At 39.3% G+C, this 27,022-nt stretch overlaps 1 protein-coding gene across 2 annotated transcripts in view; it reads left to right on the forward strand.

Annotated features, from left to right (window-relative positions):
• Positions 1–27,022, forward strand: part of dennd1b (DENN/MADD domain containing 1B) — a 328,593-nt gene that overhangs the window by 107,529 nt on the left and 194,042 nt on the right. For both annotated transcript variants that reach the window (XM_073063504.1, XM_073063505.1), the window contains exon 3: positions 6,377–6,420. In XM_073063504.1, coding sequence (XP_072919605.1) covers positions 6,377–6,420 — 44 coding nt within the window. The remainder of the gene's footprint in view (positions 1–6,376; positions 6,421–27,022) is intronic.

Consider the following 27,022-nt stretch of genomic DNA (forward strand, 5'->3'; position numbering starts at 1 on the left):
AGATTGAAAGTTTGAGAGCAACATGGGCCAAATATGGGCAAATGATTTCGCATTTCCCCCTCCCCCCACTACTTTCAAATCTCTTGTTATCTCTCCTTTTGGTTAGTCCTGACGAAGGGTCTCGGCCCGAAATGTCGACAGTGCTTCTCCTTATAGATGCTGCCTGGCCTGCTGTGTTCCACCAGCATTTTGTGTGTGTTGTTTGAATTTTCAGCATCTGCAGATTTCCTCATGTTGGGCAAATGGGACTAGCTTAGATGGGAAACTTGGCTGGCATGGACCTGTTGGGCACCATCAAATTTCTGAATGCTCCATGAGCATTACTACACTGTTCCTCACACTTCTTGATGATTCTTTTTTATATAACTAAAAATAATTTATTTACGTCTTGCACTGTACTGCTCCCACAGCACAACAAATTTCACAACATATGTCAGTGATGATAAACCCCTTTCTCATTCTGATTCTATGACTCCAAGTATGTCCTCTGATTTCAAAAATTGGGAATTACTTTGAAAAAATTACTTTCAAGCTGTTTTCTTTCTTTTAAATTGCTTTTTATATCTGATTGGGTAATAAATTCACTATCTTAATTGAAGGAATCAGAGTTAAAAGAGGTACACATTTGATTGCCTCATAGATCCTAAATGTCCTGTAGAGGGCACCATGCTATTGGAGTGCCCCTTTGAAAATAACATGCAGAAAAAGAATGAGTGTAGCCTAATAAACTGCTGGTGCTCACAACAACATTAGACCTACAGCAGTCCTTCTTGACAACAAGTCTCTGGGAAGATTGAACCGGGTAATTTAAAGATGTTTTGTTTGTATCCTTTGCCTTCACACACCAGGCATGCTACATATCACACAGGGCTGCATGACATGGGTAAAATAGTTAGGAAGCTGATATTGCACTTGTCACACAACAAATAAATGGCACTGGAAGACTTTGCCACTTTGGCAGGTTGAGATGATCACTGGACTCAAACAAATTGGCCATGGTAATCAGTTTGTTCGGTTTCTGTTGTTGTTGTAATGATGCTGTAAAGTTAGAGATTCGTACAATATCATCTGAGTGTAACATCCAAGTCACTTTCTCATGGAAATCTGTTGTATTTTTAAATATACCATGCCTGTAAATGAAGTGTTAAATCACCACATTATTCTGCTGTCTTTGGCAACATTTTTTCAAAATAACATGCAGCAAAATATATATAGGCTGTGTTTTGACAGTCATGATTTACAGATATCCATTGTATTTAGTAATAAGATAATTACAGATTTATTATTTTATTACTTTGTCTTTATTGCATTTTTATGTGTAGTTCTTTATTTTGCCAAATCTAACAGTCATGAAACTACTCTTGTCCTATAGCATCCGTAGTGACTTCACTTAAGAATAATTATATGAGAAGCTCTATGAGATGTGCCACTAGTGAGATCTAATACCTTGGTGATGTTACGTTGTTTTGTAACTTCATCATTAGCTGGCACTTACTGATTTGTTTTCAATATTTTTAAAGCAAACAGTGAAATATTGCGCAATTGCTTGTGTGCCAAGGAGAAATTTTGTTGTTCATTGAACATGGATATGAATTTGCATGTTCATACTTCTGGGGATAAAATTATGCATGTTCGTTCTATTGTACATAAATTTGGCAGAATTACAATAGTTTATGAAGATACGGTTGTTTGCAGTGCAGTTCCACTTTACATACTAGTGCATATTCTACCACCACTTTTATGGCCATTGAAATAAAACTCTAAGATTGCTGCAATTAACTAAGTCTATTAAGCTGTCAGCAGCAACTCTTATAATTCTTGGGTTGATGGTAGTGGCCAATGGCTATTTGTAGTTCTTCAGCTTTGGTGAAAGTTACCCAGCACCAGTTTTGAAATGTGATGAAGTTTATTGGAGTTATCCTCTAGTGTTATAAATAATTCATTTTTGTGCATCACTGATTGCATTGCAGGGGGAGAAACACCTGCTCCAGATTTATACATTGGTTCAACTTTTAATTTAGAGGTATTCAACATAGGCAGTTCATTGAGATTTGGAATCTAAAAATTGATGTTAGAATTGAATGTGTGCTATGAACACCAGAAGGATATTACGCACTTAGACACGAATGGTACAAGTTTCCTTTTACCAAGAGCCTTAACTATATTTGATGCCTGTGCTTGCAGGGTTTTATAGTACCCTCACATTCACCTAAAATTGATGGTATTCAGTTTTACAGATATAGAACTGGGGTAATCATCATCCACAGAACCACTTGGCTGTGCATTACATAGGCTGGAGTGGGTGCTTAAAAGCAAAGGAGTTTAGTCTCTTCTGTCATAGAAGTATCCTTTGATTGGAAAATGTTGTTCATGAAACCAACTCCACCAAGTGCAGTGTTCAATGTTGATAATTCAACTTAGTTACATAATTATCTTCTCCTCACCTGGGTGATTAGCTTTGTGTAGTTTTTTTTTGCATTTCTGGAAAGTTAATTGCTTATGGGAGATGGAATATTTTTGGCCATTGTGAGTACACACTGACAGAATAAAGGCAAGTTCAGCTGCATGTGTTGAGAGCTTTGTCAAATAACACAGAATGTGATTTCTTTACAAATATATCATGCAAAATGCTGATGTTTTAAATAATAGTGTAAATGTACTGAGGCACACTGCTTTCTTTCTTGTATACTGCAAGTAAATAATTGACTGCTTAATCTAACTTATAGCATAGCAAAGGGGTCAGTTTTTTTCATTGATTATTTGAGAACAGATTGTTGTCATTGGAGCTAAAGTCAGACAATTGTCACAGCATGTAAAGAAACATCTTTGTACACTGATGATGCAATTTTGCAATGGGGATATGAAAGATTAATTCGTACATTTGTTTGGTGGTTCAATGTAAAGCGTTTTCACTGTTTGTTTAGAACAGGTCATAAATTTGACCAGTTGTGCAACTGCATGGAAAATTATTTTAAAGCTGTGTCTTGAAACTTTTCTCCATTTACATTTTGTGGATGGATAAAAGTCATGTGCATATTGCCATGAAGAGCCTTGATTTTCAGTATTAGTGGTTACATTTCCACCCTCTTCTTGTAGTTTGTGGAATTTGTTTTATATGGTATGTTACTAATGTTCAGGTTTTTTTTGTTTACTGAATGTTTTCATCGGACAGTTTGGAGCTCAAGTTACATCTGATGTCCAGCAATTTTGTAAATGAACTCCCTTGCACATGTTAGGGGTTTGTGGAGACACTTCAAATGTATCATCTCACTCTGCTGCCTATAATGACATACAGGATGTCTTGGGGCCCATTGGTTCAAAGCCACAGTATGTATCTCGCTTCATAAACTAACACCTTTTAAATTTCACAGAGCCTCGCGCCCACATAAAAATATTGAAGGTCATGTTTGGCATGAATGAAGTAGTAGAAGTTCATCTCTGGGATATGTATTGTTAAATATATAATGTGATTTTTTTTCCCGCCCAATTTTAGGTGTGAACTAGTTTTCTAATTCCAGAGGAGTTAAAATTGGGATTTCATCTTGGTGAATTTTGGCTGTACTACTTAAATCTAGATTGTTTTTGGAGCAATAACTTTTATCAATGCTCTGCTTCTTTGGAACCGCAGGGTTTTTTTTGTCAGTATGTGTGATTTAAAAAGAAAAGAATGAAAGCAATCCTTTTTCTAAGTATTATTGATATAATGGCTAGAACTTGTTAGCAGCGGGGAACAACCCTGCTCGTCACTATCCTTTGTGATAAATGCAGACTTCCATTTTCTAGATGTATCCATGTTGACTTGCTGAAGCTACTCTGATTCAAAATAGTGAACCCCTGAACAGCTATAGGAGCTTGGCGTGCAACATCTTATCCGCTTGCTGCAGAACAGGACTAAACTGATAGAAAATCAGAACCTTATGGAAGCACTGAGTGGGCAAGCAACATCATTGGAGGCAGTAATGAGTTTGATATTTCTGATCAATGACCCATCATTACATTGGCAAACATTAGCGTATTTTATTTTACAGATGGGGTAGAGGTAGAGGAAAATGAGTAAGTATCTCTAGGATGCAGATAAATTTATTGAAGTGACTTTGGCAATGATATTGCAATAACAGTTTTGGTCTGCAACCTCATTTTCTGCCACTTTTTCCTTCTGCAGCTTCTAAACGTGCTTGTTTTGAAATCTGTTGAAAGAAACATGACTTGAAATGTGGACTCAGTTTTGTTCCCTCCTGATGCTGCTTGATCTGTAGACTGCTTCTAAACATTTTTGTGCCCCTTGGCTTGGACAACTGTTAAATCTGTCAGTGACTTGGAATTTTTCTGAAATTTAGAGGTATTCAAAGGTTAGGGAGAACTATTAAAATTCAGTTGAAGAATTTTTCAAGTTTTAAATATGCTGTGCTGTGAGGATTACATTCCTTGACTTCTCTAGTGCCTTTAACACCATCCAGCCCAAGATCTTAAGGCACAAACTAACGGAGATGGGAGTAGACTCTCACATGGTGGATTGGATAGTGGACTATTTGACAGATAGGCCTCAGTATGTGCGGTTGGGAGACTGTAGGTCTGACACGGTGGTCAGCAGCACAGGGGCGCCGCAGGGAACCGTACTCTCTTCGGTCCTGTTCACCCTGTACACATCAGACTTCCAATATAACTCGGAGTCCTGCCACGTGCAGAAGTTCGCTGATGACACGGCCATAGTGGGGTGTGTCAGGAATGGACAGGAGGAGGAGTATAGGAAACTGATACAGGACTTTGTGATATGGTGCAACTCAAACTACCTGCGCCTCAATATCACCAAGACCAAGGAGATGGTGGTGGACTTTAGGAGATCTAGGCCTCATATGGAGCCAGTGATCATTAATGGAGAATGTGTGGAGCAGGTTAAGACCTACAAGTATCTGGGAGTACAGTTAGACGAGAAGCTAGACTGGACTGCCAACACAGATGCCTTGTGCAGGAAGGCACAGAGTCGACTGTACTTCCTAAGAAGGTTGGCGTCATTCAATGTCTGTAGTGAGATGCTGAAGATGTTCTATAGGTCAGTTGTGGAGAGCGCCCTCTTCTTTGTGGTGGCGTGTTGGGGAGGAAGCATTAAGAAGAGGGACGCCTCACGTCTTAATAAGCTGGTAAGGAAGGCGGGCTCTGTCGTGGGCAAAGTACTGGAGAGTTTAACATCGGTAGCTGAGCGAAGGGCGCTGAGTAGGCTACGGTCAATTATGGATAACTCTGAACATCCTCTACATAGCACCATCCAGAGACAGAGAAGCAGTTTCAGCGACAGGTTACTATCGATGCAATGCTCCTCAGACAGGATGAAGAGGTCAATACTCCCCAATGCCATTAGGCTTTACAATTCTACCGCCAGGACTTAAGAACTTTTTTTAAAAGCTATTATTAATGCTTTTTGAGATTGTGATTTAGATGCATATCATATTCTTTACTGAGTTAAGTATTGTATGTAATTAGTTTTGCTACAACAAGTGTATGGGACATTGGAAAAAAGTTGAATTTCCCCATGGGGATGAATAAAGTATCTATCTATCTATCTATCTATCTATCTATCTATCTATAGTAATAATTTAAAAGCAAATGCAATGTGCTTCTAAATATTCAGAAAAAATAACTTTTATTATCCTGTTACCCTTGTAACAATTGCTATCCATAAGCTCAAATGGACATGATGTTCCTACTCCAATCCTGTGGTCTGACTGCCCCACATAAGTTCTGGAGGATTCCTACAAGCTTATGCCCTGCCATCACATCTTTCCAGTGCAAGTGGAATTTGATGCCATCACACAATAGAATCAGTAGCAAAGAGCAGTCAGAGAGTTCAGGAGGCATACTTTCACTCAGTATTCCTGTATTTCATGGTGATTGAAGTGAGAAATGTGGGCAATTTTAGTTGCAGCTGCTGGCATTTCCCAGTAAATTTCTGGCCATGACAGGCACATTTGATTTGGTTTATGACGATTGTAGGCTGGGGCTTGCTCTATACTATATTGTGGTTCTCTGTAACATATATTTATAGAACAGCCTGCAAATTCACAGTTAAGCTTTGTGAAGTTATGTGCATTTTACTGAAAATTAAAATTTTTGTAATTAAATCATCTTTGCTCTAGACCGAAGAACAAGCTGTTCTTTGTTTTATTAATATACCTGAAGCAATTTGAATAAAAGATGTTAAATACAAAGGGGCTGTGCTGTAAATAGAAATGTGGACATACTGTGCAGTGATTTTTGGAAGACTGCTTCAGTATTTGCCTGAAAAGTTGAAACTAGCAACTGTTTTAATATTAATGTAGTCTGACTGTGCCAGGCTTTATTCCCTCACAGCTGATTAATACTGTCTGTCAATTATTTACAGATCCAGTGGTTGCTTGGAAGTTCCCAGAGGACTTCAGAGACCAGGTTTGAAACATGATTAACTTTTTCATAATGTAATAGTTTTTCCTAGGTAGCTATGACAAGGCAGAGATGAATGAAGTCACTGAACAGATCTCTCAGATGTAACCTAAAGCAATTATAGCAGATAGAGCAATATTTAAAAAAAAATGTTTTGTTTGATTAATGACAGGTGCCTTATTTTAATATTGATTCATTACTTTGTAGTGCAATTCTTTTCTCATGTGCCTTAATTTCTTTCCAAGCATGCATGCCCCCATGGCCATAATTTTAGTTGGTGGACAAGTAAGAGAAGTTGTGATGGATCTCCAGAATATTATATCATAATTCTAATTGGAGTATTTTTTTTTTATTATTGTCAGCAGCAGAACTAAAAAAAAGTTGATCACATCTATTGACTGGTGATATTGGGATAGAACAGGCAGAGGCCAATTCAGCCCTCTGAACCTTTTCCACCTTTGGGTTAAATCATAACTGAATCTTAACTCCATCTTTCCATTTCATTTTCATCTCCCTGAATATCCTCAACCAACTAAAAGATTTATTAGTTATGACAACACACACAAAATGCTGGAGGAACTCGGCAGGTCAGGCAACATCTATGGAAATGAATAAACAGTTGATGTTTTGGGTTGAAACTCTTCTTCAGGACATTTACAATTCACTTTACATTTACATTACAATTCACACTGGTTTTGACATTTACAATTCACTTATCCTCAGGAACATGACAACTTTGCTCCTGACTACTCTTTTGGGAAGCTCAGTGAACTTAGTGATAATCACCAAAAGGATAGTGTTACGTTCTGTGTGCAGGGTTGAGTTTATTGTATTTGGGTTTGGTTCAGATTCATTCTATTCAACTTTATAATGGCTTGGTGCAGGGAATGAACCGCAGCATTATGGTTCTAGAACAGGGGTTCCCAACCTTTTTAATACCATGAACCAATACTGTAAAGCAAGGGGTTCATGGACCCCAGGTTGGGAACCCCTTTCTAGAGTTATGTATCTTCCAGATTTCTTTCCTCAAAGCAATTAGTGAATCAGGTAGATTTTGTGTGTAATCTATAAACTTCATGATATTCATTCTTGATTATTTTTCTCTATTTGAACGACTTTATTCAATTACTTGGAATTTCCCAAATGCAGTGGTATAATTTGAACTTTTGTTCTGATGTTAGTGCTGGGTACACACCTTTTCAGGGGATCCTAGAAGCTTTAACAGTTGATGCTATTGTTAAAAACTGAACAGGAATTGAAGATGCACTCATCAGGCTATCAACAAATATAAGGAAACCTGCATGTTTACCTCAGTATATACACCCAGATCTCCTTTCATATGAACATTGAACTGCTTTAGTTACCATTTTGCTATACAATACTGGGAGTAATCTTGAAAACAAAACTAATTTTGAAATCTTCACCTGAGTGATTAATCTGTTAAATAAAAAAAACACTCCTAAAATTCTCATTTACTTGCACCTGCTCCTGCTCTTTCACAGGAAACAATATTCTGTTAGGGTCCAAGCTCTCCATAATAATTTAAATTGTACTTGTAACTCTTCAACCTTAACTATGCACAAGCAAGATGGTTTCCTCATCGTGTAACTATGATGAAGTTTCTTCAATGATTAGTAAAGCTGAAATATACACTGAAGCTTGTGGTTATGAACACGCCTCTGCTTTTTGTCCTTTTTAAAAAGAAAAATTCTGCTACCAGCACTGGTGTAGTAAATGACAATTTGAGCTTGCATGTATCATTGCCCATATCCCTAAGCTCCACTGACTTGCTTTGTTCGTGAAGATTATATTTGAGAGATGGTTATAAAATGTATTTCCCTACTTCAGGACATCTCATAGCATTTTGCAGCCAATTCAGTCATTCAAAAATGTAATCATTTGTGTAATAAGGAAACATCTTATTATTTTTGTCCAAAACTTTCCGCTCTTATTCTTTCACTCTTAACCACTGTTATATTTCAGTTCTAGATTTTTTTTGTTGCCGTCTCTATTTGACGAGTTCCTCTATTTAAAAGGTGCCGTATCTTTTTTGTTCCCCACATGTCAACATTCCCATTGCTATCCATTGCCTGGTAAAGTGCACTTGTGTTTCATCTCTTCTGACTGAGCTCTGCAGAAATGCTATTTGTTTTGGAACTGCGGTTGAAAATTAGATCTATTATTTATGAAGAATGCAAATCAAGGTGAAAGATGCATTTCGGAGAGAGCTTTTTTGCCAAATTCAACTCACTTAGTGTAATTGCATGATATAAATGAAATGCCATTCCTTGATCAGTTTTTTTTTTCTGAAAGATTCTGATATTTTAAGCCTAAGCTTGTGCAAAAAATCAAACTTGTATTTCCAAGGGTGCTTTTGGACAGTAAACACCACGAGCAAATATGACTAGTAAGCAACAGAATCATAGATTGAGGGGAATGACCAAAACCTTTGCAAAAAGATGTTATTGTGCAAAATTTCCAAAATTAGATGAACTGAGCTCTGCCCATAGAAAATAAGGCTGAAAGAACTTAGGCAGGTGGGGTGAAATGAACAGTGAATATTCAGGGGAATATTTTGATGAAGATGCCTTTGAGAACAAGAAGCCGTGGCTCTGAACTGAAAATAGTATTCCTGATAAGTGACTCAAGGTGTAAGAATAACAATGCTACATTTTGGGCACAGTGTTTGTGAAGATGGTAATTGAAACGTGGAAGAAAGATATTGCCAGCATTTTGAACAAAATCCAGACTGCAAAAGGAAGCAATTGATATATTAAATTTTGAATCTGAGAGACAGCCAAACCTTTTGGATGCCTCGTCCTACAATTCAGAATTGAACAAAACTTCTTCTCAGCTACAAACTGCTACACCATAGCAGCAACACAGACTTTGAACTCTGCTACAAGGTCTTGGGAAGCTTCAGAATGTGTTCTAATCAATGCCAAGTTAATATCTGACAATGCACTTGAAATCACCCTATATTGCAAAGAAAAATGTTTATGGCAGGGAGTGAAGAAGACGAGGAAGAGTGGAAGTGGAACTGGTGCCCAACTATTTGTTTTTTTTACAAATTTGTCCACCTCTAAAAATTCTCCAGAGTTAGCAAGAATGTATGTAATTCAGCAACTGGGCAGACAACAGTGTTGTGGAGACTCACGTGGTTTCAGCTGACTTGATGTTTGCTGAAGGGTCCATTTGGGTCTGTACGGCATGAATGTGAAGTTAATGTCAGTAGGTGAAAGTATTGCCACTGGTTTTACTGTTGGTTGTTTGAAGGCGTATGAGACCTGGACATCTGATGGAAAAATGGAAGTGTTTTATGGAGATTAAAGCAAATGCTGGCAAGAGAGCTCTATGAAAATGAGTGAACTGATAATATTACCAGCAACAGTCTACAGCTGAACTGGAGTCAACTAAGTAATATTAATGAGCTGATACTCTAGGACAGGAAACAATATATGCTGTATATGGAAAGGTGGAAGTTGGGCCATTAGAGAGAAATTACACTGAACTGGATAATGATGTATCCAATTAGAGGTCTCCCAAAATATAAAATGAAAATCTGACCTGGCCGTGACCTGAGTCTGAGTACTTATTACACAATAGCGTGTCACTTGCAAAAAAAGGAGTAGACAGACTTGCTATGCTTTACACACTTGATCAAGGACAGTGAACTTGTGGTGATATTGTGCAAGGCATCCTGAATTGAATGAAAAGCAGCATGACTCAAGACAAACTTAAATAATGACCAAAGTGTTTGTATCCTCTTTAGCCATTGGGGAGGTCTCAGAGGACTGCTAAAATCTGTTTAAGAAGGGCAATGGGCACAAAACAGGAAATTACACTACAGATTTTATGACCTTCTGAAGGACTCAGTGTACTTAACTCTCAAGCTAGCAGGTGCAACATCTTTAAGTGGACGAAGGTTCATTGTTATGGTAGAAGTGAGGCAGAAGTGGGGGAACATCAAGCCAGGCTGAAACACAGAAGAATGAGACATCCTTTACTCACAGTCTTGCTAGCAAATGTGTAGTTGCTGGGGAACAAAATTGAGGAGCTGAGGGCAAGGTTGCTGCATCGGAGGGAAATGAGAGATTGTTGTGTTCCACGTTTGACCGAACCGTGGCTTACACCCAGGACGCCAGATATGGCAATCAGACCTGAAGGCTTCTCGATTCACAGGGTGGACTAAACTGCTGATTCGGAAAAGGCAAAAGGTGGAGGTGTGTGTTTCATGATAAACTTTCAGTGCTCCAATGTGGTGGTTCTCAAATCCATCCATTCTAATAATCTAGGGGTTCTCATCTGCGACCTTCACCAGAGTTTACATACCACCAGCAGCTGACTACTATCAAGCGCTTGAAATACTTCAAGATGCTGTCTCCAAACAAGAAATAATCCATCCCGATGCATTTCTAATCAACCAGGCTTATTTGAAGAAATCCCTGCCCAATTACCATTAGCATATAACCTGTATCACCAGAGGTCCCAGCATGCTAGGCCATTATTATACTAAGGTAAGGAACGCCTACAATTCCATGCCCAGAACATATTTTGGAAAATCTGATGACTTGGCTGTCCTTCTACCTGCTTACAGGCAGAGGGTAAAGAGCAGAGCTACAGAGATTAGGACAACAAACAGGTGGTCGCGGAAGGCAGAGGAATGGTTACAGGATTGATTCGAATCGGTGGACTGGGTCGTGTTCAGTGGCTCATCTGTGGATCTGAATGAATACACCATGGTTGTCATGGATTTTATAAAAACAGTTGTAGACGAGTGTGTCTCCACAAAATGATTCAAGTCTTCCCCAACGAGAAGCCCTGGGTGAACCATGAGATCCGCAGTTTTCTGGGAGCCAAATCAGAGACGTTCAAGTCTAGTGACCAAGGATGCCAGGTACGATCTCTGGAAAGCCATCTCACAGATGAAGTGGCAATTCTGGACTAAACCTGAATCAATGAAGGATCATATAACCATATAACAATTACAGCATGGAAACAGGCCATCTTAGCCCTTCTAGTCCGTGCCGAATGCTTACTCTCTCCTAGTCTCACCTACCTGCACTCAGCCTATAACCCTCCATCTTTGACAGTTGTGGCAGGGCTTGAATGCTGTCATCTCTTATAAAGTAAAATCAAGCGACATAGGCAACAACAGGGCTTTGCTTCCAGATGAGCTTAATGCCTTCTCTGCTCACTTTGACTGTCAAAACATGGAGGAACAATCAGGAACTCCCGGAGCCACTGATGTTCCTGTGATTTCAGCCTCTGTGATCAACGTGGAAACAGCCTTCAGGAAGCATTCTGACCACAAAAAGCATCCAACCCAGACTGGGGACCTGCACAGTTCAACTGGCTGGAGTATTCATTAAGGTCGTTAATCACTCGCTTCGGCACTCTGAGGTACCCACCTAATTCAAGCAGGCTTCACTTGTACCAGTGCCCAAGAAGAATGTGGTAACCTGCCTCAGTGATAATTGTCCAGTAACACTTAAGTCCACAGTGATGAAGTGGTTTGAGATGTTATTGATGAAGCATATCAACTACTGGCTGAGAAGTGACTTGGATTCGCTCCAATTTGCCTACTGGTGTAACAGATCCACAGCAGATGCCATCTCCTTGGCTCTTCACTCAACCCTGAAACATCTGGACAGCAAAAATACATACATCAGGATGCTCTTTGTCAACTACACCTTGGCATTCAATGCCATCATCCTGTTAAAACTAATCAATAAGCTCCAAGACCTTGGCCTCAATACTTCCCTATGCAATTGGATCCTCAGTTTCTTCCCTTACAGACCCAAATAAGTTTAGATTGACAAGAACATCTCACAATCTCCATCAGTACAGGTGCACCACAAGGCTGTGTGCTTACGCATCTGCTGTACTTGCTTTACACTTACGTCAGTGTGGCTAAGCCCCACTCCAATACCATATTCAAGCTTACTGATGACTACACTGTCGTAGGCCGAATCAAAGGTGGTGACAAATCAGCTTATAGGAGGGAGATTGAAATGTGTCTGAGTGGTGCCACGACAATGACGACTTCTGGAGGTGTATATGAGAAGTCTATGAGTCAGTCCTCAGCGGTGGAGAGGGTCAGCAACTTTAAATTCCTCATTGTTATTACAGAGGACCTGTCCTGGGCCCAGCACGTAAGTGCATTTTCGAAGAGAGCACGGCAGCTTCCTTAGGAGTTTGTGAAGATTTGGCATGACATCTAAATCTCTGACAAACTTTTATAGATGTGTGGTAGGGTGAATATTGACTAGTTGTATTACTGCCTGGTATGGAATGCCAATGCTCTTGAACGGAAAGTAATAGGTAAAGCCCAGTCCGTCATGGTTAAAACCCTCCCCACCATTGAGCACACCTACATGGAGCGTTGTTGATGGAAAGCAACATCCATCATCAAAGGTTCAATGCCTTAGTTGATGCAGTCTTTCATTGATTCTGTTGTGGTTATTATTTTATTACGGATTCATTGAGGATGCCCCAAGAAAATGAATCTCTGGGTTGTATATGGTGACATATATGTATTTGATAATAAATTTAGTTTGAACTTTGAAATTATAGAGTCTCGAGGTAGCAGGTACTGAAATCTGGAGCAACACACAAAATGCTGAAGTAACTCCGCAATTCAGGAAGCATTTATGTGGTAAATGGATACTTGTCATTTCTGGTTGAGACCCTTCATCTTCTCTGGAATAGGCTGTTGTGGAATGGAGTGCAGTTTATAAAAGTATAAAGAGAATAGATATTCTCAGTGGCCACTTTATTATGAACACCTGCTCATTAATGCAAGTATCGAATCCGCCAATCATGCAGCAACAACTCAAAACGTAAAAGTATGCAGACGTGGTCAAGCGGTTCAGTTGTTGTTTAAATCAAACATTAAGAATGGGGAAGAAATGTGATCTAAGTGGAATGATTGTTGGTGCCAGATGGGGTGTTTTGGGCATCTCAGAAACTGCTGATCTCCTGGGATTTTCACACACAGGTCTCCAGTGTTTACAGAGAAAGATGCAGAGCGATGTTCTGTGGTGAAGTTGCTGTGTTAATGTGAGAGGTCAGAGGAGAATGGCCAGACTGGTTCAAGCTGTCAGAAAGCCAGCATTAACTCAAATAACCATGCATTACAAGAGTGGTGTGCAGAAGAGTATCTCTGAATGTACAACACGTTGATCCTTGAAGTGGATGGGCTACAGCAGCAGGAGACCAGCAGGCTCTATTTCTGTACCTAATAAAGTTGCTGCTGAGTATAGGATTGACGGTCTTTCACCCAGGGTCCAGATGAGGCATCCTGACCCATAACTTTGACTGTTCATTTCCCATCATAGATGCTGCCTGACCTTGCTGAGTTCTTCCAGTGTTGTTTGAAGAAATTAGAGGCAAGTTGAGCCTTAACAATAGCGTAGTGGGCTGGACACAGCCTGCTGGCTCATTTACTCTGAAATTACTCTTTTTTACAATATATGCATGCTGGTTTTCCTTACAATTTCATATATTGAACTTTGCAATGATTGGAATGCATCCTGAAACTTCCTAGCTGCTTAGCAGAGAATTCGTAGTCTGAATTGGTTCTGTGGCGTGGCATTTTGTAATTCAGAAAGCATTGTATGTATTTCTAAATGATAAGGCAGGACATCCTAAAGGCTTGGCTGTGTCTTGAAATTGAAAGATAATCTGATTATTTCTTCCCTTTGCAATCTGGATGTTCTGTTCTAAGCTCTGAATCAGTTTTAGGCCCGTGCTTGTATGAGCTAACCTCTGTCAGTATCTGAAAAAATCAAGCGTACTCTTGTAGAAAAAAATGTTGGAAGAAATCAGCAGATCAGTCAGCATCGGTGACAGCAAGGAGACCAACGTTTTGCCAACACAAATGTTGCTCGACCAGATGAGTTCTTCTAGAATTTTCTTTTGTTTACAGTTTCCAATATCTGCAGTTGCTTGTGACTTAAGGGTGTTCTTGTCCTAGTTTATTATACTCTTATTTTGCACAAAGACTCTGCTTTTTATTCTCCTTATTTTGGGTACAGTTCTCTTGTCCAAGGATGCCATTAAAATATTATTTTGTTTTATCTTTTGAGCTTATACATCGCATTTCCTTACTGAGCTCAAATGGGCCCCTCATTATTCAATTCATCAGAACATAAAGGGTTTTCTGTTCAGTACGCTGAGCAAAGTTGAATGGTTTATTTGCAATCTATAAATCATAATGTCTTTTACTCTTCACTTTGTCATCTATCTGAACAAATAATTAGTGAAAAGTTTTGACATTAATGCTACTTTCATGTAACCACTTAAGAAAAGGCTACTGAATATTCGATTGTATGATTGGCCTGTTGTAGGTTTGAATCTTGTTCGGGATACCATTATTGTTTACTGAGGATTAGGAATAAAATAGAATTTGATGTTCTTTTTGTATTTTAGCAAGTGTGAAGAGTGTTTTCTTTATTGGGGAGGCCTCGAGTGTCATTTGAGGCATCTCTGGTCCAATTCTGTGACTCGCTTTATCAAGGTGGAAGGAAGGGTTAACTGGAAGTAGGTGGAAAAACAGCTAAATAAATAAATGAATGAAAGCATTCCTTGGATGAGATTACACTTTATGAGGATTCGTGTACAGATGGTTTGGCCTCTAGTTCAACAGCATAAAAGACCTATTCAGTTTGCTCATGATTAGGATTATGGTTTTTTTTAATGTTTTTGTTGGGTTACTGCAATAGTCAAAGAATTCGAAGTTAGCCAGCATATGGCAGCAGAAACCCTCAGTACCGCTGGCTCTTTTGTTTGTCTCGTTATTGTTGCAGGGCTTAATGACAGTTGTAGGCCATAGTTTGGGGCAAAAGGGTTAGTCCACCCCAGGGAGGTGAAGGAGCAGCAGAATTGTGGATTATGGAAATATGAATTGATTGAATAAGAATACTGCTGCAGTAGAATGGGATTCAAAGGAAACAGACTGGGAGCTGGCAGCAATACTGGAATATGATGTGAAAATGACTGGTATAATACTGTGAAGTCTTGGTCATTCACAGCTGCTGTCATTGGGAGCAAAAGCATATATTTAGCTCATCAGTATAAAAAAGGCTTAAAGGGACGATAGAGTAGACAGATGGAAGTGAATTTATTCCCTTTAGTCTTTTTTTATGCAGTACTATAGTAGGTACATATTTGATTTTTTTTCTTGCTGCACTGATTCAGATCTCTTGCACTTCTGACACCTTAATTATTAAATCTAATCAAGGCACCGGTAAATAATTGTGTATGCTTGACGAATTTCTCCATTTGCGCATTTGTGCCTGTGTGTTTACTAAATGTTAATCAACAACTTTTTATTTAACTATCTTTAAATTTACCTCCAGTAAGGACTCTAAAATCAGCAATATACTGTAGTTTTTGCACAAATAGACTTGGGTGATTATTTTTTCAACCAGGTCAGTTGATGCAGATGTTTTGATACACTCTAGTTTTAGTGAACAAAACCCATCCAGCAGCCACTGTTGGCCATCAGATACACTTCAATGTGGAATAGGTATATACAATTGTGAATTGTATATATGGGAGCAAAAATGAATGCCAAAAATTATGGATGAATCTGATAAGGTGGTCTGATGTGATCTGTCTTTAGGAATGATTTCAGTGTCATTGGCCATCTGCTAATGCTGCTTTAGTCTAATAAAAGATAAAGGATTAGATCTCGCTCAAGTTATTTTTGCCAAAGAACTATTTACAAAATTAAACCTTTTTATATCTAAAGAGATGATATGATTATTATTTTTATTTTATAAAGTCATTTCTTTTTCCTCTCTTCATCATTTGGAGCTGGTCAGGTCAAAGTTCAGTGGACACCAGCTCCCTTTTGGCATTAAATCTTACTAGAGTACAGATTTGTAGGATTTCTACAAAGGATCAAATCAATTTGCCTGTTAGACATTTCCTACACACACACACAATGAATTTTTTTTGAATCACAATTTAAATGTTAATTATCTATCCCGATGCTAAGTATAGTCCAGTCAAAGGTAGTAAGACAAACCAAAAATAGATTAATGGGCATAAATTCCCCCTCGAACCCCTTTATATGATCAAAACTTGTAATTGGGGAAAAACTCCAATTTCCAACATCTGATCACAAAGAAGAGATGCCAGAAATCCAAGCAACACACACAAAATACTGGAGGAACTCTTGACCTGAATACATTTTGACAATACGAAACAGACCACTTGACCCATTGTGATTGCACTGTTGTTGAACTTATACTGATCCCGTTTTCCAGTACATTATGTAATAATGTGTCATGCTTATCTAATTCTAACTCAGATCCCAAACTCCCATATAAATCTCCTACCTCTGGTTCTAGGCCATAGGGGTAAAGTTTCTCAATATCTACCCTATCTGTAACCCTCACAGTTGCAATGCGCTCAGCACCCCAATTCACTCTTGCTATTGCACTGCAGATTTGATTGGAAATATTTGTAGGCCCACGCTTCCAAATGTCCATATCTTTGTCTTCCCAGTGGCTTTGGCACATTTTGGAGAAGACATAAATCTGTAAAATGTTTTCACTGCCTACGTGCACAGTACTGTACGTGAGCAATGAAAGCACCTTCTCACATCTTCTCAAAAATGAGGTCAACAATTACAGAACTAACCCAGAGGTAACTTGAATTATTGTACTGGGAACAACACACACAAAATACTGGAGGAACTCAGCAGGCCAGGCAGCATCTATGGAAAAGAGGTAGCAGTTGATGTTTTGGGCTGAGACCCTTCATCAGATGCATTCTTCCCTGAAGTTAGATATCATCTCCATATTGGTAGATTTTTCCCTCAGCACCCACACTTGAGTAATTAATAAAAATAATGATTAGGACTGGGAGCCTCAGGGCATCAGAGGTGACTGGTTTGTGAGCAGACCAAAATCCATTTATACCCTTTTGCTGTTTGATGGCTTCAGGCCAATTCTCAATATCACAGTTAGATTGCTACCAGTATGAGAGGCTTTAATCTCATTGAGCAGCTCAATGGTTGGAACCATTCCCCTTCCTCCCACCACACACTGTACAGACCCACTCTCAGGATGGCCGGTGTCAACTGTTATGTTCTACTGGGGTAGCTGAGTCAGCACAATGCAATCATACTTGTGACTTCTCTGTTTTTTTTGCTCAATCACCTATCACCTGACATCACCTATTTTCTTTAGCTCGACATTTTGAGGCTTATTAAGTCCTGTCCTTCCTTGAACCATTTGTAGTATAATTTAGCCTCTGCCACAATGATATAATTGCTTCAGAGAGTTTTTAAAAAGTACTTCCAGTTCCCCATTGGTAATCAAGTAGGATTTCCAGAATATGTCTGTCCCATCTCAAGGCAGGTGGTCCAACATTGCTCTTTGAGAAAATCATTATACACCATGGAGCATTTCATCCTTGCAACATTCACTTTGTGGAGCTTTTCTTCTTATGATGGAGTCAATAGAGGGAGAGCAGTTTTCTGGAGAATTTGTACACAAGATCGCCCTATTGGGTGTTATTTCAGTGCTTTGGGCATTTTCTCAGATATGTGTGATTTTAGCTTGAAGCATTAATTCAAGATTTTTCTGTTGTTTAAAGAAAAATATCAGCATGAGATGAATGGAGCTCTTGCCAGCCAAACCACCTGCGGCATCTAACCAGTGCTGTTGCGTGCTTGTAAATTGCTTAGAAGCTGTGGGATTCTCAAAGGACATTACTTCACAGTATGCACTTTTAGACACTGGAAGAGATGAAAATTGCTATAATCATATGTAAAGTTGGTGCACACGCTAATAAAACTGTTACTTCTTGTGGAGTCAGTTAGGAATTAATAGAATCCCCCAAGGAATTCACAATATTAAAAAATGTTTAGTTGCGCTTTGCAAAAGCTGTGGCTTCTGCATTTGACATAATATTTGAAATGTGCTTTGTGCACCATTAAAGTGTCTGGAAGCATTAAAGTATCTCTAACCGAGTTGTTTTGAATTTTCAAGACATTTTCAGTATCAAAAGAAAACTGGACTGGGACATTGTTTCAAACATGAAAATCCACAAGCACTGAGGAAAAAGACTTGTTGAGACAATCCCTTTCTCTTCAATGATAGTGGGGCCCAACCTGTGAGTGTAATCGATCTCTGCTTCTAAAACAACCCCCCGCCCCCTCCCCGACCATCAGAGATAAATACAGTGCCTGTAAAAGCAGGCTACAGCTTGTTTATCAATACCTGACACCCCAAAAGCCTAGCTACCAGTGGCATGTCAGTCATATGATGGAATATCCTCCATTTGCCTGTTTGAGTAGCTCCTACAATATTCAAAAAACTGAAAAATACATAGAGGATTAAGTGCACTTTATCATCCACCCGAAACATTCATTCCTTCTACTGCCAGAAAACAGTAATTACAAATGTCCCATCAGCAAAAGTTAGTCGACAGCATCTTCTAAACTCATGAGAGCAAGAGCCCTAGGCTTACAGGAATATTTTTTTCTGTAGGTTCTCCTCAGAGCCGCACAGTCTCCTGAGTTGGAGATCTGTCAGAGTTTCTTCATTGTAACAGGATTTAAGCATTTCAAGAAGTACTTATCAGCACCTTCTGAGTGGCTGAGGCAAATGGACAATCAGTATTAAAGCCAGAAAAGTTAATAAATAAGTAATATTCCCTTCAAAACCATTCCTTCTTTGGATGTTTCATTATGGGGATCAAATTTTACATGTTCACCTGCTAGATTCTTGCTGTAAAGTGTGTGATTTCAGATAGATCTTCTGCATGGTTCTATTGGTTATGAGGATATCTTATAAATCCCAGACAGATTCCATTGCAACTGATGATTGCAGTGACTGAGCTCAGCAACCTCAGGGATTCGCATAACAGGCTGAGAAATGTGCATTTCTGGCCTTTTGCATGGATCGCCTGGTTTGGTGGGGTTGGGAGGGGGGGAGTGGAGGGATTTTGAATATCCCTTAGGCACATGTCTAGCTGCAGTCCCTTTGTTGGCAATTATCCTGCTCTGGAAAGCTCCCAATTATGCCCACTGGGGACTGGCCAGATGGACATAGCTGGTCTTGCAGACCCCTGCAATTGATCTAGTGACACAGCCCTATGGGGTAAAATGACCTGACCGAAGAGCTTCTCTGTCAGGGAGAAAATATTCTTTGGAAAAGCTCTTTGTTGCTAGTTACCTTTTCACAAAAAGACACAATTTATGAACAAGGACCAAGTTCTACTCTGTCTTTCAAGGCAAGAAAAAGTGATGGAAAGTGGGGAAAGTATGGCACAATTTCTGGAGAGCTAAGCTAGTTATCTTTGTAAAATACATTAATGACTGCCTGATTTAGTCTAGCTTGAGTTTAGAAATGACAGTATACCATCATTAATAAGCTAGCGAGTATAGAACATTTTCTTATATACTGTTTATAAAATACTAAAGTGTTTTCATGTGCAGCAGCAATACCTTAACCTTTTACAAAGCTGTACTGCTAAAGATTTGATTTTTTTATTTGAAGTGTTGAAAAAAAAATGAAGATAGGGAACATTACCCGGTGCTTATCTTGTGGTTGCATGTAATCTGAAGCCTACAACCCAAGGGGAAACGTTTATCCTTTGAAAAACTTTAGTTAGGTGGAGGAGTTAACCAGATTGAATTGGAGGTTATATTTAAGATTATCCATGTAGCGTAATAATAATATAAGGTTAAATATTCTGAACATTTCAATAAAGGAGGTTCCTGATTTTTTTAGGGAAGATATTCTTCTTAGCATCCTCTTGTGTTCGTTGGTTTTTCAGAGATGTGTAGATAGAATTAAGAATACAGACATTTCCTTGAGTCATGTTTGGTATCCCATTACCTGTAGATCATCTAAGTGCTTGGTTGAAGAAGTCCATGCTGTTAACTTTTGGTAAGGAAAGTGGTTCCCGGGAAGTAAAATGCTGTGGTAAAATATCAGGAGGACCCACAACTTCTATAAACAATTCATGTTAAAGATCACTGATAATCAGAAGAAACCACATGAATAGAATTGAGGATTAGAACAATTGAATTGTTTGAAACATAAGTAGATTTATACTTCCGAATGTTTGAAATCACTAGGAAGTCTGCAGATGCTGGAAATTCAAACAACACACACAAAATGCTGGTGGAACACAGCAGGCCAGGCAGCATCTATAGGGAGAAGCATTGTTGACGTTTCGGGCCGAGACCCTTCGTCAGGACTAACTGAAAGGAAAGATAGTAAGAGATTTGAAAGTAGGAGGGGGAGGGGGAAAATCCCTCCTACTTTTTCCCCCTCCCCCTCCTACTTTAAAATCTCTTACTATCTTTCCTTTCAGTTAGTCTTGATGACAGCACTTCTCCCTATAGATGCTGCCTGGCCTGCTGTGCTCCACCAGCATTTTGTGTATGTTGTTTGAAATCACTGTTCGTTTATAACCTTGTAGAACTTTTGAGCACTCTTTCAAGAGGTTGTATCTTTCTTTTGATCTGGTGGGTTCAAGGTAATTGAGGATGTAATCATGTTGCTTTGGGTTCTGGTTAATTGGGACACATCGGGATTAGTACATTTTGGCCCAATTAAGCTGCTGCCCCGATTATTCAATGTTTCATGGAATAGCAAATTATGTATTTAAATGAAATACAGAATAAATTAGAATACCACAAATATTAGAGTATTATTAAACTATTATTTCGTAATGGTTTTCGATGGATGAATTCATCACTGTGGTGTTATTTTGATTCAAAGATTCAAACTACATTTATTATCAAAGTATGTATATAGAAGACAACCACGAAATTTGTCTTCCCCACAGTCAAGAAGCAAAGAAGATCCATGGAGCCAACCCATACAAAGAAAAACATTGAACATCAAACCCCTGTCCCCGCACGTGCAAAAAAATCACGCAAGCTACAACAAAATAAGATTGAAAACACAGAACATAAAACACAAAATCAAAAGGCATAGTTCAGTACAGTTCGGCGCAGTGTTCATTATCTGCAGGCTGTCACGATTCAAAAATCACCCAAAAGTAAGAACAAAAAAGAGCAACCAGAACTGCAACTGGAAACTAGAACACATTCACTGTAAATGAACAAAATCAGCATAGACACCTAGTGCAGACAATGGACAACTTCCATTGCCTACTTGCATAAAGTCAAATTTAAAATAAAACAAAATGATCAAAAATCACTGCTTTTTGATTCGACGACTGATGCTAGTTAGAAACTGTTTGGCAGCAGTCTTCTGTTCCAATTAAGTGGCAGAGTGTCTTAAATAAACAAAAGGAATGCTGGCTATTTTCTTGATTAGTATTTGTTCTTTAAGAGTTGTCCCAAATAAGTGGCCGTCCTGATTAATCAATGGCCCAATTAACCGGACTCCACTGTATACAGAGAGTTATTCTTTTCTAGCATTTAAATTTCTGTAGTTGATTCTGAATGGGAAATAATATCTTCATTTACAGTGATTGCCAGTGAATTGTGTCAGAGGTCTAAACATTCCTCCTGGGACCAATTAAGAATTTTACCCCTCTCCTGGTTTGGCATTCGTGAGGGAGTCATGTGCTTAAAGGCTTTTGAGGGGATGGGGATGAGCGATTTTTGTGCTGTGTTTTGTGGTGAATGTGTTCTCACTTGCGTTATGTGATGGAGAGTTCTGGGACTTGAATCATGTGTATTTTGATGACCTGGAAGAAATGGTAGAGACAGCCATGGTACATGACTTGAACATTTAGGCTAGCTGATGTGCTGCCAGAAATTTAAAAAAAACAGCTGGGAATACATAGAAACATAGAAAACCTACAGCACAATGCAATCCCTTCAGCCCCCAAGGTTGTGCCAAACATGTCCCTACCCTAGAAATTACTAGGCTTACCTATAGTGCTCTATTTTTCTAAGCTCCATGTACCTATCTAAAAGCCTCTTAAAATATCCTATCGTATCCACCTCCACCACCTTTACTGGCAGCCCATTCCACGCACTCACCACTCTGAGTAAAAAATTTACCTCTGACATCTCCTCTGTACCTACTCCCCAGCACCTTAAACCTGTGTACTCTTGTGGCAACCATTTTAGCCCTGGGAAAAAGCCTCTGACTATCCACACGATCAGCGCATCTCAACATCTTGTACACCTCTATCAGGTCACCTCTCATCCTCCGTCGCTCCAAGGAGAAAAGTCCGAGTTCACTAAACCTGTTCTCATAAGGCATGCCGCCCAAACCAGGGAACATCCTTGTAAGTCTCCTCTGCACCCTTTCTATTGCTTCTACATCCTTCCTGTAGTGAGGCGACCAAAACTGAGCACAGTACTCCAAGTGGGGTCTGTCCAGGGTCCTATATAGCTGCAACATTACCTCTTGGCTCCTAAATTCAATTCCACGATTGATGAAGGCCAATACACCGTATGCCTTCTTAACCACTGAGTCAACCTGCGCAGCTGCTTTGAGCGTCCTATGGACTTGGACCCCAAGATCCCTCTGATCCTCCACACTGCCAAGAATCTTACCATTAATACTATATTCTGCCATCATATTTGACCTACCAAAATGAACCACTTCACACTTATCTGGGTTGAACTCCATCTGCCACTTCTCAGCCCAGTTTTGCATCCTATCAATGTCCCGCTGTAACCTCTGACAGCCCTTCTCCAATCTTAGTGTCATCAGCAAATTTGCTAACCCATCCCTCCACTTCCTCATCCAGGTCACTTATAAAAATCACGAAGAGTAAGTGTCCCAGAACAGATCCCTGAGGCACTCCACTGGTGACTGACCTCCATGCAGAATATGACCCATCTACAACCACTCTTTGCCTTCTGTGGGCAGGTCAGTTCTGGATCCACAAGACAATATGCCCTTGGATCCCATGCCTCCTTACTTTCTCAATAAGCCTTGCATGGGGTACCTTATCAAATGCCTTGCTAAAATCCATATACACTGCATCTACTGCTCTTCCTTCATCAATATGTTTATTCACATCCTCAAGAAATTCAGTTAGGCTCGTAATGCCGTGCTGACTATTCCTAATCATATTGTACCTCTCCAAATGTTCATAAATCCTGCCTCTCAGGATCTTCTCCATCTACTTACCAACCACTGAGGTAAGACTCACTGGTCTATAATTTCCTGGGCTATCTCTAATCCCTTTCTTGAATAAGGGAACTACATCCGCAACCCTCCAATCCTCCAGAACCTCTCCCGTCCCTATTGATGATGCAAAGATCATTGCCAGAGGCTCAGCAATCTTCTCCCTCGACTCCCACAGTAGCCTAGGGTACATCTCATCTGGGCCTGGCGACTTATCCAACTTGATGCTTTCCAGTACTCAGCAGATTAGATAGCATCTTTGGAGTAAGAAACTAAATTAATGTATCAGGTCAATATCTCTTCATTGGAACATAAGAAATGGGAAAATAAGTGTGTCTGAAGGTAGAAAGAGGGGCGAGACTATGCATAACACTGGAATGTCTGAGTTACCCAAGTTTTCTAGAGCAGCACATTGAATATACCCAGCAGATCAGGCAGCATCTGTGGAGTGAGAAAAACCAAGTTCAGGGAGGTGATCTTACACCAGAAATAGCCAGTTTTGAGAAAAACTGAAAAGAACGTTTTCTAAACTTGTTTGATTCAATATTGTCCCAATACCTGTGACGTGCCTAGTATGATTATCCGTTGCTGATCTGTGAAACTATATTGGCTTCGAAGGAATGCCATTGTGAGAGTGAGGTAGTGAATTAAAGTGAATTCTCCTGGAGAGAAATAAGACATTTTCTTTGTTAGACTGATGGTATCAATTTGGCAAAAGAATAGAAGGAATTTCAGTGGTTATTTTCAGAAGCGTATTGGTTATATACCTGAAGAGACTGATTACACCTTTCTTTCTTGGAACATGTTCAAGGCTACAGATTAACCTCCTCTTGGACTGTAAGATTCCTTGATTGAGAGATGTAAATACTGGAGGATTTGGTAATGCCAAACATGTCTTTGGCACACTTATTATTTGGTGTTTATCCCCCTAAACCTGGGTATCCCTAGTACATGGAGCATGAACTGCCTCACAAAGAGTTGAATATGGATCATTGGTGAGTGGTTCTACTTTTGATCTTCTGATGAATTTGTTTAATGATTGAGAGGAGATTAGATTGAGGCATACAAAATCATGAGAAGGTATTGATAAGGTAAATGTAAGCAGGCTTTTTCCACTTTGGTTGGGTGGGATGACAACTAGAGGTCATGGGTTAAGGGTGAAAGGGGAACATGAGGGGAAACTTCCTCACTCTGAATGTCGTTTAGAGTTTGGAACAAGATGCCGGCACAAGTGGTACATGCGAATGTGATTTCAATGTTTAGTAAAAGTTTGGATAGGTACATGGGGTAGGGATATGGAGGACTATAGTCCCGGTGCTGGTTGATGGGAGTAGGCAGTTTGAATGGATGGACATGAACTAGATGTGCTGAGGGGTTTGTTTCTGTGCTATACTTCTCTGTGACTCTAAGTAGCTGGAGATAGATGCGTTGAAGATATTGAAATGTGAGGAATTTTTGTAACACTATGCTGGGGTTAAAATGATGGACCTTCATAAGGAAGACTAATCAATAGCTCTGCCTCAAGTCCTTATTGAGCCCAAATTGACCAATTCATATTTTAATGTTCAGGAAGTACTCCCACCAATATTATTGTTGGGATTTCCAGGTGTGACAGGTTTGCATGGAGCTTGCTGAATGTGTACAGTGATGCTAATTTATATTCAGCACTCACTTAATAATTTATTGAACATTCACTAAAATATGTTTCATTAAGCTTGATGAAAATAACGTTTACAAAATAGATGTTCCACATAAGTAGATTCCAAATGGATTGTTTTCCAAGCAAAGGTAAATTCTGAACTGCATTGAAGACAGAAAGTATTGGAAATATTTATCAGATCAGGGAGCACCTAAGGAGAGAGAAGTGAAGTCAGTGCCTTGGGTTGATAACCTCTCAACAAAATTGAAGAGGTTACAGAAAGGGGTGCTTGGGCACATACAAAAACTTGGTGGGGGGGGGGGCGCGGAGTATCAAAAAGGTCTGTGCTGGGGTGGAAGTTGAATGAGAACCGGAATAATCGTTCAAAGTGGAAGAAGGTGATAGCAATAGAACAGTAAGATAGTCTGTAGAAGATGTAAATTGGGGAAGGAGAATAATTATCTAACATTACAAGAATAAAAACACTGGCAATTTGGACATGAAAATGCATTATCCAAAATTGTTGAACTTAACCCAGAAATTACCTATTTAGTAGTGGGATAATGTGTTCTTTATTATGCTTATGTTCAGCTTCTTTAGAACACGTTGGAAGTTGGGAACCAAGAAGGTCAAAATAAGTGGGATAAAGAATTTAAGTAACAAGCAGCTATAATGTTGAAAGGAGGTATTTTGTAAGACATGCACCCAATCTGCATTTTGTTCCCTGTTAGACAGGATACTTCATTGTGAGCAGGAAATGAAGAATGTTAAGTTGAAAGAATAACAAATAAATCACTGCTTCAGCTAGGATTTGTATTTCAGGGATGGAACATCTTTTGTGTGGAAAGGTAATGGGGCAAAGGATGTAGTTCTGTTGAAGGGAGGAGGAGAGAGGAAGATGTTCTTGCTGCTATTGCTTTGGATGTGGTTGGAAATACTAGTGGTTTATAAACTCTTAAACTTGATTGTGTGTGTCGTGCATTTCTTTTCTTGGATGCTGCTCTGAATTCTGTGGTTCAGATTACCCCTATAGTTAGTATCGATGGTGTACACTGTCAAGTGGTACAAAGCAAGAATGTTGATACCACCTGCCTATCTTGGCAGCTTGGCTTCTGACAGTAATGCAGCTAAAGCATCATTATTTCTGCTCTGTGTCACAACTCAGCTGCTGACTTAAGAAAGTTATTCTAATGTCCAATCAGCTTTGGCTAATTTCTATAAAATTACATTACTTTGAGAGGTTCATCAATGGTAACAGGGCTATAGTCTTTGATAATTTAATAATGATTTACAGAGGATAAATCATAGATTTCATAGGAAGAATCATAGATGTTTCTTCTATGACTTGTTTTGTTTACTCTCTTGCTCAGATCTTTCACAAGTTTCATGTGGAGAAAACTGTCATTATTTTTGCCCCCCCCCATCTGTTAAACACAGAGGACTATATTGTTTTGTTGTATTAACATATAACGTAAAACAGTAGTGTACAGTACAGGCCCTTTGGCCCATGATGTCATGCCAACCTCTTAACTTAGATCAATCTAACCCTTCCCTCCCACATAGCCTTCCATTTTTCTTTCATCCATGTATCTATCTGAGAAACGCATAAATATATGTAATATATCTGCCTCACCACTACCCATAGCAGGATGTTCTATACACTCACGACTCTCTGTATATCAAAAAAAGTCCTATCTTTGACATGCCCCCTATACTTTCCTCCACTTTTCTCCGATCACCTTAAAATTATGCCCCTTTGTACAAGCTGTTTTCACCCTGGGGAAAAGTCTCTAGCTAGCCACTCTCTCCAAGCCTCTTACCATCTTCTACATCTCTATCAAGTTACCACTCATCGTGCTTTGCGACAAGGAGAAAA

Source organism: Hemitrygon akajei, chromosome 12 (genome assembly GCF_048418815.1).
Source record: "Hemitrygon akajei chromosome 12, sHemAka1.3, whole genome shotgun sequence".
Taxonomy (NCBI): domain Eukaryota; kingdom Metazoa; phylum Chordata; class Chondrichthyes; order Myliobatiformes; family Dasyatidae; genus Hemitrygon; species Hemitrygon akajei.